The 14,739-nt window shown below is 40.2% G+C and overlaps 1 protein-coding gene across 3 annotated transcripts in view; it reads right to left on the minus strand.

Moving 5' to 3' along the window:
- The window catches only part of TTBK2 (tau tubulin kinase 2), a 68,301-nt gene that overhangs the window by 44,981 nt on the left and 8,581 nt on the right, over positions 1–14,739 (minus strand). For all 3 annotated transcript variants that reach the window (XM_015864700.2, XM_015864699.2, XM_015864701.2), the window contains exon 2: positions 1,419–1,578. In XM_015864700.2, coding sequence (XP_015720186.1) covers positions 1,419–1,487 — 69 coding nt within the window. In that variant the 5' untranslated portion in view covers positions 1,488–1,578. The remainder of the gene's footprint in view (positions 1–1,418; positions 1,579–14,739) is intronic.

A 14,739-nucleotide genomic window follows, 5' to 3' on the forward strand; every position in this document is an offset into this window, starting at 1 on the left:
TTTTCTGATTTCAAGATTTTTTAACCATCGTAAGCAGGTCTCATTTCAATATTTTTTAAATGAGGAAAACAGACTAAGACAACACTGAACAATTTTCACTTGTAGCCTCTCATCAACACCTTTAAAAACATGCATGTGTGGACAGCACACTACATTAAGACTTCGTAAGAAATCCACCTACCTATCTGCTCAGGCTTAAACAGCTAAACACAGGTGTCTACATGACTGTAGTTTTCAGTGTACGCACCAATTTAAGTACAGTGGGGACACTGAAAACTCATGTTAGAAAGACGGAAAAGGATAGAGATGACACAGCTACCCTTGACACTTCAACAGACTTAAAGCAGTTAATCATGTAATTTCAATTTATCAGCTTTCAAACATGGCCAGACTGAGCAAGACTGCCCCTGAAAGGCTTTGTTTTTTTCCTGCTTGTGGGCTAAAATAAACAAACAAGCAACCATATTAATAAACAGATCAATTTCTGTCCTCAGATGAAGTACATCATAATCATTAGCATGCATCCAATAATCATGGAACACAATGATTCCAGGCACAAATGAATTTCTCTTTGATGGCAGAAAAATCATTTTACACCTTCTTTGTCACTAGGTCACACATGAAATTCAGCAATGAGCTCACGCTTTCCTTGGTCTTCTTTTCGTTGCCAACATTTGCTTTTCATATGCCTTCTAAGTTTCAGCTGCAAGCTGAGCTCTAGTTTGCTTAATTCCATTCTCCGCTCAGTCATCCCAGCCCCTTTTCCACCTTCTTTTGCTTTTACGACAGAAGTTGTCTCTTCAGTCATGTTGGTATCCTGCTGTATCTACCCTATGTCTTCTACCTCGACAAGGGCGCTGTTGCACTCTTTCACACCTACAACACAGTCTTCCACTCTGCACATAAGTTTCACACATCTCATCTTTGCATTCAGCATCTTGTCTCATTGTCTCCATGCTATTCTCCACTGCTCTCTTTCTACACTTCAAGCCTAAAGCACACCTTTTCCAACTTTTTTTTTTTCCCCCTTTGGCTTTTTGTTACACTGCACACCAAACAACGGTCTTAATCCTACCTATAAACAACTATTATTACATTCCAATTTCTCTAGCTCCAAAGGCACAGAAAAGGGAAGATCTAGAAAAGGGAGCCAGCACAAGCTGAAACTGGTAGAGAGAGTGAAACTGAGGGGAAAAAATGCTTTTATAACATCTTTCCTATGCTTACTTCCCAAACTAGAATCATCATGAAGAGTACCTACATCCTATAAGTAGTAATCAGCCGCACAATCTGATTAGTTTCAATAGGATGCTTGATTGATTACCAAAATGGTTGACATAATCACTAGCTAATTGGACTCAACATCCTAACAGGAGGATTTTTTAAAATGAAAAAGAATTGCAGGAAGACATACTTACCACCTTCCATCTTTCTTTGACCAAGATTCCCACAGTGAGGATGTCAGGCTGCTCCCCACCTCCACTCATTGCAACCTCCTGATGTGATGGAGCTGCTATGCCAGGTCTGCGTCAGCAAAAACCATCCAGAACCCAGGAGTGGCTTCCATTTAACCACTGGCTGCAGAATAAGAGCAGAACATAAGGTAACACTGGCATAAAACACAGAAGCAGTTATGTTTCTCGCATAGCATGTTAACTAGGTTTCTTGTATCCAACAGTGTCTTGTATTAGACTTACATAGCAACTTCCAGTACAAAAAGAAATCCAAGTATACTGTTCCTTATATATATATTTTTAAGTCTATTGATAAGAATATGAGGGTAATTTCAAACTGCTGTAAATTAAGCATATTTTTTTCTAATTTTAATAACAAAAGCTTTTGCTCAACTAAATAATTAACACTTCAATAGATAATTGAGAAATAATAGTAATATATAATAAAAACTTAGAAAAAGATATTAGCCTAAAAATTACACAATTAAAATAAGATACTTAGAATGGAATTGCAATTCATTCCTAATTTATTGTGATGCCTACCAACTACTTTCATGTAAAATTCATATTCTATGTCATTTCACATATAGAAATGCTCAGTCTAACACCATGCCTAAGTTATACCTAAAAACCACAATAAAGCTAACAAAACTGTACTGCTTAATCAATCAAAGACAGATTTAACACAACAGTAATTACATTTGGTTGTGTGTTTTTATTCTATATTTATTCTCTTTCATACTCATTTTTTCCTAATTCATTTATGCCTTTCTCACTTCAATTGTAAATTCTGACATTTGAGGCAAACAAAACCAAAACCTCTGGAGGAAAATTAATCTGAATTAGTAGAAGATTTAAATTTATACGTAATTAGTTAGAGTGGATTAGATATCTGTGAAAGAACACTTATTAAGAATATGCAGCTTGAACTGGTTTAATTCAAACAAATGAAGGGAAACCAAATTAAGATTGTATATTCTGCGTCTAAGTGTCCACCCTGGAATTTAATCAAGTTGAACTAAACCAATTTCCATTCTACTGGTGCTGGTAAGTTCTCCCTGTAGATAAGGTCAAAATTATAAAGCAAGTTGTAGTAATTTAAGTTAACACACCTAGCATTACTGAACTGCTGATTATAATTACTGGCCTTTTTGGTTGGAGTTATCAGAACACAGACAAGAACTAAGTAAGCTAAAGAGAAAACTAAACAGCAGTAACAAATTGATAAAGGTCTACTAAACACTTCTAAAATTACATGTTTATAGCATGCTCCATAATTTTTCCATTTGCTCCATCCTTTGTTTACCCTTCCACCCCCTTCCAATTATGTGGTGTTTTTCACTAAGTACTCTGTTCACTCCTATATTTTTCTTTATTTTCCTACTTTTTTTTTTTTTTCCCTGGCATGGAGCTTATTTTTGTTTGTTTTTTAAAAAAAGCAGTGCAGAAAGTATTCAATTTATATGGTTATAATGAGATAAAAAATTGACAACTATGAATTTTGCTAAAGCTTTCTCACAAGAAAAATTCATCATCTGTAGAAAAAGTAAATGTTTTGTTAAATACGTGCGCAATGGTTTCAGAGTTTTGTGCTGGTATTCTTATCAGCCTTGATCTGATTAGACACCTTGTTAAAATATATTTCTAATCACGATTTATAGTCACAGCTCTGATAATATTTCTGACATCTCTCAACTCCTGAAGTCTTCAGCATGTTATGAGAGCACCAGTAACTAGCCCAGAGTGCAGTGTTACCATACAGATATACACCAATCAAAACACACCATACTATTAATAATTACCTTAAATGTACCACAGTGCTGTAGATAACATCTGCATGGCCAGGATAAAAACCTTCATTTACGCACAATTCCTCAGTCTTACGCATAAAGAATCAGAATATCCTGGAATACCCACAAGGATCACGGAGCCGAGCTTCAGGCCCCACAAAGCACCACCCAAAATCCAACCCCTATGTCTGAGAGTACTGTCCAAACACTCCTTGAACTCTGGCACTTAAGGCTGTGTCCACTGCCCTGGGGAGCCAGTGAAGAAAGAACCCTTTCCTAATACCCAGCCCACTGTATGCTGTTCCCTTGGGTCCTGTCAGCATCGCCAGAAAGCAGAGATCAGCACTGCCCACCCACTCCCCTCCTGAGGAGCTGTAGGCCACCATGAGGCCTACCTTCGCCTCTTCTTCTCTATTCCAATGGACTCATTAAATTTCTTGCCATTCTATATCATTACAAAGTAAGAAAATTTATTCTACCTCATCATTCTCTGGTATTTAAAACACCAAAAACTGAGGACACATTAGGGAATCACAGACAGGAGGCAGTTCTCTCCTGACCCCTAGAGGTAAGGTGCTAATCACCTCCTGAAGCTTAAGAACCCAGCACTACACTTTGGTGCTCATAAAAAATAGCCAAGCACTGTTTCACCTAAGAAAGACAAATTTTACAAACATGTTGTGGTTAATTTGGACAACTTTGTGTTGTTCAAGACCCCAAATGTAGAAGTCTTTAAGTACTTGAATTTCAAGAGCTCAAGAGCTTGAAATTAGTCCGAACCTCTACCTGTTCCAGCAGCTCTTCACCTTTCACATTGTATGCGCACAAATACTTGGTCATCAGACTCCAAGCAACAAGGTCACTGCTCACCTCTATAAAGTGTTCCGTCAAGTCCCTTCCCTCACAGGACTTGGTTTTCTTTCAAGGTTTCACCTGTCTAATTTTAGTTTCTTACTACAGGACTTTGTCACACTTTTGGAAACTGAGTTCCAGTCCTGTTAATTTTACCTCATTTAAGCATCTAAACACAGAGATCAAATCATTTTTAACCTCCTCTAAATTAAGCCTTCTTTCCTATCCCATGGGTCTTCTCTATGGTCCTCCTTTGAGAAGCTTCTCCTTGCTCCACATTCTTCCTGTGGTATGGGCAGCAGCTCCCAGTCAGACACTCACACTGAATTACACTCAACTATTCTGATGCTTATGATGGACAAAAGATGAATTTTCAGTTTGTTTATGCTAATAGTCTTATTTCCCTAATTTAAGTCCAAAGCTGATTTACATTTCTGCTAAACCACAGCTGTATCAGACACTTACATGCCTGCACTGCTGAAAGAACAGAGTTTCTTTAAAGCTTTTATTCACACTCTGATATAGACTGATTTCCACTGCTCTGCTGTGTGCCATAATGACCTTAACTCAATGAAACCCCTCTGTCCCTGAGGGGTAAGAGGGTATTAGCTGAAGAATTAGCGGGACTCATTGATAGGTCTTTAAACTAGGAACGAAGGGGGAAGGGGGCAAAATAAGGGCTACTGGGGTTGAACGGTGCATTCGAGGGATTGTACCAAACTCTGTGGGCAAAGATTGCAGAGTGCAAAAGGAGGGAGTAGGGCAGGGGGATGCTGGGGATGCCACTTTCTAGTGGATCCTGATTGCTTATGAAGGTGGTAGACGGACAGCCCGGCTGAAGTTGCCTTTATACTAATGCAGGGAGCTGACGTAACACAAGCAGGGAGAACTGAAAACTGTGATGCACTCTGAAAAACTTATGACAGTTTGTTGCTATCACAGAAACATGGTGATGCTCCCACAATGTGGGATACTTACCATCGATGGCTATAGGCTCTTTAGGAGAATAGGCGAGGTAGGAAGTCGTTGGGATCGCCTTATGTCAGCAGACTTGGATAAACTGTGAGGAAGCTCCCATGAGAAAAACATTCAAGAACAGGCTTTGGCATGAGCGCCTGTGGCGCATGCTGTTTAGTTATATAGGATCTTCTGATCGAGTGCGTGGTAGGGGAGTTAAAAAAGGTCAGCGGTATTAGGGTATACTACACGCCACCTGATCAAGGCGGAGCTGCTGATGAGGCTTTTTCTTGCTCCAGATGCGCTGAGGCGTCTGCTCACGGGCTCTTTGTCGTGCGCATTCCTGTGGTCGGGGTTGACTCTACAAACCTACTGCCTTGATCATCTTGCTGAACGAACCACTCTGTCGTGAGCACACACCTCCAGTATCTCTGGATCCATTGTATTTATAGCTTTCTGGTTTCAGGTATGGTGCCAAGACGCACAGACGGTCAGAGCTGTCTGCTGGACCTGTGTCGCTCACCACGCTGAGGTAGACTCATCTCAATAGCTGTCAAGAGTTTCGTATGCTGTCGCCTGGTGGTCTTTCCACTACTCTCCTCCATAGGTGTGATTTTGGGCATGCTCACAGCGAGTCGTCGAATGGGTTCCTTGAACGCAAACTTATCACAGGATGTCAGTGACAGTCAACTGTTAGAAGAGCACTGCACCTCTACTATCTGCATACTAGTTTCACCCACTCTCACCTCCACAAATATAGCCGACTCAAGAGTATAATATAGGAAGCAAGCTTAGCCTCTCTAGAATCATCAACAAGACTCTGCACGCGACGACTGCTTGGAACACTGGTTCCATAGAGATGACATTCGCCAATAACCCGCGAATCATCATCATATCATTCTCACACTCTACTCTCACGTATCACACACTGTGTATGACACGAGATCGCATTTGTATAGTATTAACACATGCGCAAATGCGTAGTCTTTCACTCGCATATACGCTCTCGCTATCTACGATAGCACTGCCCTGTGAGAGTACAGGGTGAAGTCGTGGTTAACAGGTCAATATACGCTTTAAATAAAAAAAAAAAACCAGAGCAGCGCATAACACAGCGCAAATGTTATTAAATGATTGATGAAATGATATATAAGCCCATGCACAGAGTCAATGAGAAAATAGACAATTCCTAGGTGACAGCCTATTAACCTCTGTAGCTATTATAGTAACATAATTTATATAAATTATAAACTTTAACACAATTCCGTCTATCGACTGCGCTATTCTCAAATCGCTAATACGGGCTTCAGACAATCACCGGCCGACCTCACCAGGTCCAGGGGAGCACCAGAACAGCAGTCAGCAAACCAGAAAAAGAGGAAGGTTACAATAATCCTCCGTCCGCGGACCAGAAACCTAATGGCAGACGCCTGTGAGAATTCACCGCTTCTATCGAGCGAAAGAGTTCACAGGAATGCACAGCGATCAGAGAGGAGAGTGGCGCGCGCTAAACTTTGCGCAGCAGAAGAAATTGTGCGATGGGATGGATGCAGCGGAAAAGCCAGACGCAGTGACCACGGGTAAGAAGCGAACCCTGAAGAAACGTGTAAGCAGCGAGCAAGGGATGTCGAAAAACACAAGAAAACCTTCTACAGGTATACATTGGCCAGAGAGACAGGCCAAAATGGGCGTGCCTACTCTGGTAAATTTAAAAGGAGAAAATGGCTTCAAAACAGATGAAGAGAAAGCTACAACGGGCGGACAAGAGGGCGCCACCGGAGAGGCCACCGAGCAGAGTAGAAAATAACGAGCGGAGAGAGCCGAGAGGAGAGTTGAACGGACACAAGGACATGGAGCATGAAGCCGGAGGCATCAAAAGAACAATGATTCTTCACCCTCGGGTCTTCACATGGTCGGCCAGGATTATATCTTTTCTACGTCCCTCAACTCCTCTAGAGCCTGAGAGTCACCCCACCATCAGACCAGGCCGTCTGCCGCAGAAAGCTGGAACGCTAATGGACAGAACACACCGCGTGCAACGCGAGGGGAGACGAAATCCCGTCCGGGCGGAAAGCGGAACATACGTAACTGAACAGGCAGGTAGAGCAAGTCCAAGAGAAAGTGTCACTCCTCTACAAGCTGAACTGAGTATAAGTTACTGTATGATGAAAAGGGCCACCCGATGGCGTCAAACGACAGTGCCACTAACCGAGAGAAAGAGTCCGTCCGCAACGCAGGCACTGGCACTTGAAACGTGACGTTGCTCGTGAGCCGTCCTCCATCATATTTGAGAAATCAGAGGTGGCTGTCAGGTCGATGTCCCGCAAGCGAGAACCAGAAAACTGACGTTGGAGGAAGAGGTCACGAAGTCACTCCCCAACTTTACAAGGAAGGGGAGCAGGGACGACGCCGGTAACTACAGGCCGATTTGGAGCTCACCTCTGTGCCTGGGAAAGATTAGAACAAGAATCCTCCTGAAACGATGCGTTGATCACATTACAAGAAACAAGTGCATTGGTGATCCGCGAGCACTGCCAGCATGGCTTCACCAGGAATGTCAAGCTTAACTAATCCTGTGGCCTTCTATGATGGAAGACCGGAGAAAGTGAACGGCGCTGCTACTTGTAGAAAATCTGACGAACCGTGAAATAAGGCGAAAAGATCCCGCGAGATGTCATTCTACTGGGAGACCTGAAGCAAAGGCACCATTGACATGTACGCCGCCATCACATCCTCATACTCCAAATTGCCGCTTCAAGGAAGGGAGGTGGATTTGATGGGTGGACAATACTGATGGATAAGCAATTTGGTATGAAAAGAGCCGCCAGACAGAGGTTGTGAATGTCAATGGCTCTATGTCCAGGTAGCGAGGCCGGTTAAACGACGGCGTCCCTCAAGGAGTCTGTCTATGGGACCGGTGCTCTTAACATCTTTTATTAATTTTGACATCGATGAGGGAATGGAGTGCACCCTCAGCAGTTTGCTGATACACCAAGCGTGAGTGGTGCAGTCGATACAATCCGGACAGAAGAGTCCACAATAAAGACTAAACACCTGTCAAAAATGAAGAAAGCCAAACGGGGTGGAAGGAAACACAGATGCCGATTGTCAGCAAAGGTCATGAAAAACACCCCTTGACAGGCTGGGAGCCAAAGACCTCTCCGGGAGCGAGTCAGTGGCAGAGCCGAACGAAGAGGGATCGTAAGAGAAAACCGCTAAGAACAAGAGGGCGAAAGAAGGTATCAGACGAAACCGACGGAACAGTAGAATGGCAGCCAAGACGGTTATATGGCACGACAGATGTGAGAGAGAACACAGAGGCAAATGAAAAGAGCCCAAGACGCGCACAAGAGACAGCATAGGTACAAGAGAAGCTGGAGGAGTTGTCCTGAGAGCAGCTCGGCTGAAAAAAGACCTAGGGTTCCTGATAGATGAGAAACTTAACATGAGCCAGCAGTGCCTCTGGCAGCCCCGGGAAAGCAAATGGGATCCTGGGCTCCATCAGGAGAGGGTGGTCAGCAGGATAGGGAGTGATCGTACCTTCTCTACTCTGCTCTTGTAGGCCCCATCTGGAGTACTGTGTCCAGGTGTGGAGCCCTCAGTACAAAAAAGATATTGGAAATTTTGGAAAGGGTCCAGAGGAGGGCCACAAAGATGATCAGGGGGCTGGAGCACCTCCCTATGAGGACAGGCTGAGGGAGTTGGGTTGTTCAGCCTGGAGAAGAGAAGGTTGCGAGGTGACCTCATTGCAGCCTTTAATACCTGAAGGGAACTTACTCCCAGGAGGGAGTAAACTCTTCGAAAGGGCTGATAATAGCAGGATAGGGAAATGGTTTAAGTTGAAGAGGGAAGATTATAGGTTGGATGTTAGGGGAAAGTTTTACTAGAAGAGTGTTAGGTCCTGGAACAGGCTGCCCAGGTGAGGTGTGGATGCCCGTCCTTGAGTGTTCAAGAACCAGTTGGACAGGGCCCTGGCAACCTGATCTAGCTAAAGTGGTATGTTTGGTGGCCCTGCTAGGCAGGGGTTGGAAACTACATGATCCTTGAGGTCCCTTCCAACCCGGGTAATTCTGTGATTCTGTGATTCTGTGTGAAACTGGAAATTTGTTAAGAATTATTAACGCATTCCTGTGGGTAAACATCATGACAAAGAACACACACTCATGCAGTTCAGATTACAGCCCTCTTAAAATTCATACAGAAAGACACTTTTGGAGAGGTTTACCTTTAAAGGACTTTCTGGACAGACATATTATATACACATTCTTTGGAGGTGGCCTTCAGGACGAAACTGGAAAGGCTCTGAATTTTGGAGGACTCAAATTCAGATTGTTCAGACACATTCTAAATGCCACAGATGACTAAGAAGTGCATAAAAACACAGATAGTTGCATTTATGTTACTGAAATACAGCCAGCTATTGCTTTCAGCAAAGCAGCTGAAGACTTTACAATGGTGGTAAACAATGTAAGTGTGTATTTGTATACTCAAACTTGAGAACTATTCTACTCTTACAAACTACGTATTTTCTAAATACCTCCATTGAAAGTTGGGGTCTTTAACATAACTGAAAATCATTACCCAGCAGGTCAACAAGAGAACTAATTTAAGACCCCAACTTAAATTTCCAACCATATTGGTTGTGAAGAAATCCTTAGAAAAAATAAAATAAAACAAAACTATACTTAACCAATGCTATTTTAAGTTTTCCTATCTCAAGCTTTAGGGTACCAAAACTCTCATCACCATTTGCAGATTCCAGGTGTGAAAAGCTCCCAACTGCCTTGTGATCTGCTGCCAAATAGCCTAGATCTCCTTCTGGCAACTTCAGCACATTCAGCTATGTTGTTATTAGAGAAGTGGCAATATTTTCTTCAGTTTGAAGACAAATTAAATATATAGTATCTTGTTTCAAGATAACAGCCTTATTTAAAAACAAGTATTTCAAGTTCCCACACTATTTTCTAGCAAAAAACATGCTAAAAAAAAAAAAAGAAAAAACCCAACAAACTATTTTTTATCTGTCACATCTAATTCCTTAGCATCCTTACTTTAGGGGTGCTTACTTCTGAATCTGTTGCTCTATTGTGATAAAAAGAGGGCATTGGCTGCACACACACATAGATACACCTGAAGAGAGCATCTCTCCTTTTTAAGAATGCATGAAATCAGGTCAGTAACTGCCAAACCATGCAAAACTACTCCAAAAGATCCTAGCTGTCAGGATGATGGCATCTGAGTGCACACATGCACTGCAGGAGATCTACCAAAATCTTAGGGCTTTGACCTCCTCAATGAAGGAATGCACTGCTGAAGGACATGAGAGGTTGGAAATGGCTTGGTTCTTGGCTATGCCGGCAGAAGGTAGAACTAAAGTCACTAAAATATGCACACAATAGCATACTGCCAGTGGAACAGCACAAGGTCTCACTTTATCCTCAGTTTAAAGAGGCTCTGGAGACTCCCTGTAGTGCCATGGAGCACCTCATTGACAGGACAGACCACTAAGATCACATAGGCTCAGGCACTATCTGCATCAGAAAGCACAGTCCAGAAAAACAAAGGAGTAGCTCAGACCGGATAGAATCACGAATCTGCTTGTGAAAACCACTCAGGCCAGAATCTTCCAAGGAAAAAGTGTTAAGTGCCAACAACATGATTTGGTATGAAGGAGGATTTCACCATGTATTCAAGCAGTAATGACTGGTTTGAAATGGGTGACAGGTATTAAGAAACTCAAATGGAACTTTGGCAACAGTACTTACAAGTTGGGAGAAATCCAAAAGGAAAAAAAAAGAATTTAGTTTGTAGTTGACACTTAACCTAAAATTAGTTTAGACAGTGGAAAAGTGGATGCCATGGGCAGCTAATCATGAGAGCAGACAGATGAGTTAGATCAAAGATCTATTCAGCCCAATCTCCTGTCCGTGACTGCTGCCAACAGCATATGCAGAGGGAAGGAAAAATAGGATGCAGAAAGCATATTATCGTACTTTCCCAGGATACTTTCCGAGGACATAAAAAGCTGGGACAAAAAACTCTCTTTGAGCCAAAGATGATATTTAAGACTGTCCAGCTCTGAATTCATCATATATTTTCTGAACCCACAAAAGCTTTTATAATCCGTAACACCACTGCAAGTAAACTGCAATTTATTTCCATGCTGTGGGAAGATTGTATTTGTTTTCAATTTATCTTCTATTACTTACATCTGAGGTTCACTAAGGTAAAGTTGGCAGTTGTTCCCTGTTCACTTCTCAGACCCATGCAGGGAATAGCTTGCTCTCATATCCCCCTCATGTCTCTTCATTTATTTATTCCTTTACCCATTTATTTGTTTTTCCCCTTTCTGTGTACTCTTCCCTGATCTATCACAACCCCTATGAGACATTCTTAGGCATTTGCCCACTAGTTCCAGAAGGTCTGCAAGGCTTCACTCCATAGAGGTTAGCCCATCACTGTGTACATTTCAAAACTATTTCCATCTATGCACTCCTTTACAATAATTTTCATCTATAATTACCTCAGACAGAGTTTCAGTGTCTTTCTGCAGTTCTTCCATGCCTGTCTACAGCTTTACTATTCTCAAAGCCCTTTTATCATCACTGTCACTTCACTATTATCACTTTTTCTAGATCATCTGTGAATACACAGTACAGCACAGAGAGCTATTATTTTTAGACCGACGAGTCATCACTTATCAAGATCAATATTTACATTTTTAATTCAAGTTCCACTGAAAAATATATTATTGCACAAATTATTCATATATAGAAAACCTGACTCACGATCTTCCATCTGGATCACTAATAGCACTGCTTTCAAATTTTGGAATGGATTTCTTGGATATTTAAATACAATTTTTCTTCAAGACGATCATTATTTAGCATGTGACATAATTCACAGTCACATTCTGTAAAGACTGACTGAACTTAACTCCCACTTTAGTCTTGCAAACCAAGCAGTCTCTCTAACATAGACCAAGTAGGAAGCACAGAGCAAAGCAAAAAAATAGCAATTAAAAAAGAAGTAAAAAAATAAAAAATAAAAATAAAAATCCCAAATAAATGAAGATAAATGAACAATAAAATCCCACATAAATGAACAGTAGATTAAGAGAACTGCAACAAAAAGGTAAGTAATTTTTAAAACCAATAAGGTACTGGAGGTGCAAAACAGCAACTGGGACAAAGCCAAATAGACTAAGGAATAAATAAAATACCTTCTAAAAAGTCAAAGTCTTTTTAAAGAAACTAAACAGCTATGGCATGAAGGGACAAGTACTTTACGCAGTAATTGGTCAAAAGGCATTAAACTGGACTAGGTTGTCTCTTCAGACTAAGGAAAGAGGTCACAAGTTCTGCAAGGAGCAAGAAACAATCAGCACATACCTACACTTTCACAGATAACCTGGAAAGCAGAATTAGAACTGAAATAACAGAAGCTGGTTGACAATATGTCATTTAGTGGGTTTTTTGTTTTGTTTTGCTTGTGTTTTTTAAAAAAAGAAAGAAAGAAAAGAGACAAAAATGAGGAACTGCTAAGTGACTTTACAGCACCAAATAACTTGGGAATTAAATATCAGTTGAGGATCTGTGTAGATATATGTAAAATTATGATTATTTTTTCTAATATAACTTCTCCTTAAAAACGCAACAGATTACTAGCAACCAAAAATAAGACATTGTTTATTATGATACACAGTTACAGGTGATTGCAGCTGAATGATAAATAGCAGTCAAAAAGCAATAAAAACAAATGTTAGCAATTCAGATGAAACAGGGGACAACACAAAGTTCATCTCTGCTTTTTATATATCCCTGGTTCACTGGTACCTTGAGTATTGTATACCATTCAAGCACTTCCTATCAAAAAACAAACAACTATACGATCATACGTTATGTCTGGGAAGATGGAGAGAGGACAAAGAAATTCTGTTCCCTATAATATCATAAATTCTAATTATCTGAATTGACAAGCTGCAGTGTGAATTAAATACTTGCCACTAATATTCTGTCATTTGCTTCAAAGAAGTTCCCACCCTAAACATACTGGCTAGCTAGCTGTTATTGGAATGATGACAGAAGGCAAGCAATTACAACTCAAGTAAACTCTTTAGCTCTTTCATCGGGCAATTATTTGGAGGAAAAGAAAAAAAATCTATGCGAGAAACACTCAGGAGCTCCAAGCACAATTAGTTCCATCATTTCACCTTCCCTTTTTATACTGAGTTTCGCTTGTAATAATCTCAACATATCTATTTATAGTACTCTTTCCATCAGTTGACACACTTCCCATGCCCTCTATCGTCATGCTTCTCATTCAAATTCAGATTTTTCATATACACATTAAAAACTAATACTGATCACTAATATTATAGGCTTGAATTCTACCTCTAATCAAGGTGCATCAATCATGTTGCAGACCATTTCAGTGATGAAATTATGTTGATTTAATACCTTGCGCCTATAGCATATCCCCGTGACATTCAACAATGTTCGTATTTGCTCATGTTTTTTTCCCCACTAACAGCTGAAGAGCAATCGGCCTATTCAGATTTGTTACCCTTCACAAGGAGCAATTTTGGGATTCATTTAAATCAGAAACACACACCCCAGCTGAAGTATCACTATCTACTACATTATGTATTGTAGAAAATAATGAGTAATAACTCCTGAAAGCAAATTTCCATGTGTCTTTTACTAAATATTAACTTTCAACAAAAAACAAACAGAGATCAAAGAAAGTATAGCTTGGAGCATTTTTAAACATAGCAGAGATCAAACACTTCATGGGCTATTAAATGCATCTCACTTTTGGTTACATTCATTCATTAATGCTCCTTAGGATATGCAGTTATAAGCACTTTTACATTCTTTAAAAAAATACCAGGTATTCTTTTACAATACTGTTTTTATTAAAATCCTTTGAAATAAAATTTTATATTATACTTAATGCTATAAATTTAGGCTATTCGCAGAATAAGCAGTTACAGGAAAAGATTCTCAAATGTTAAAAACCTGCAGCTCTATCAAAACCACTGAACATCACATAATCTTCATATGATATCATCCTCTAATGATAAGCACTGCTCCTTGAATTACAACAGCTCTTTAGATTAATAAAAAGACAGAATCAGTCTTGGAAGCACTATTTTTTCCTACGTATGTTGTCCTTGCAAGTTATACTACACAGCAGAGAGGTTCTAATCACAAATTTTGGCAGCAGTTTTCTAAAACTTTCTTAAAATCGGAGATTCACAGAAAATTTTAGTCTTCAGATAGAATAGTTCCCTAATTTTAAATTACAATGTGGCAGTACAAATCCTTCTAGAGGCAGGAATTGGGTGGAACTGCTTTCAAGCTGGAAGTGCTAGTTTAAAGGACCTACGTTTACAAGTTAAGAAAGGCAATGTTGGGTGTTAAAATTAGCTGCCAGCAGCTTATTTTCCTTCTCTCTATCCCACATAAAACCCTCGCTTTATGCAATGCATTTATTTCTCCTCCACTCGAATATTCATGCCAAGATATTAATCTGAATATCTAGAATCATCTTTAATTTTTTGTTGCTTTATGGAATCTTCAATTAGGTTTAGCTTTAAACAAAAATCATGCTAAAAGCACATAAGCATGGTAATCTTTTAAATAACAATCATATTACAGTCGATATTTATTTTTAATGCTTTG

Source organism: Coturnix japonica, chromosome 5, assembly GCF_001577835.2.
Source record: "Coturnix japonica isolate 7356 chromosome 5, Coturnix japonica 2.1, whole genome shotgun sequence".
NCBI lineage: Eukaryota > Metazoa > Chordata > Aves > Galliformes > Phasianidae > Coturnix > Coturnix japonica.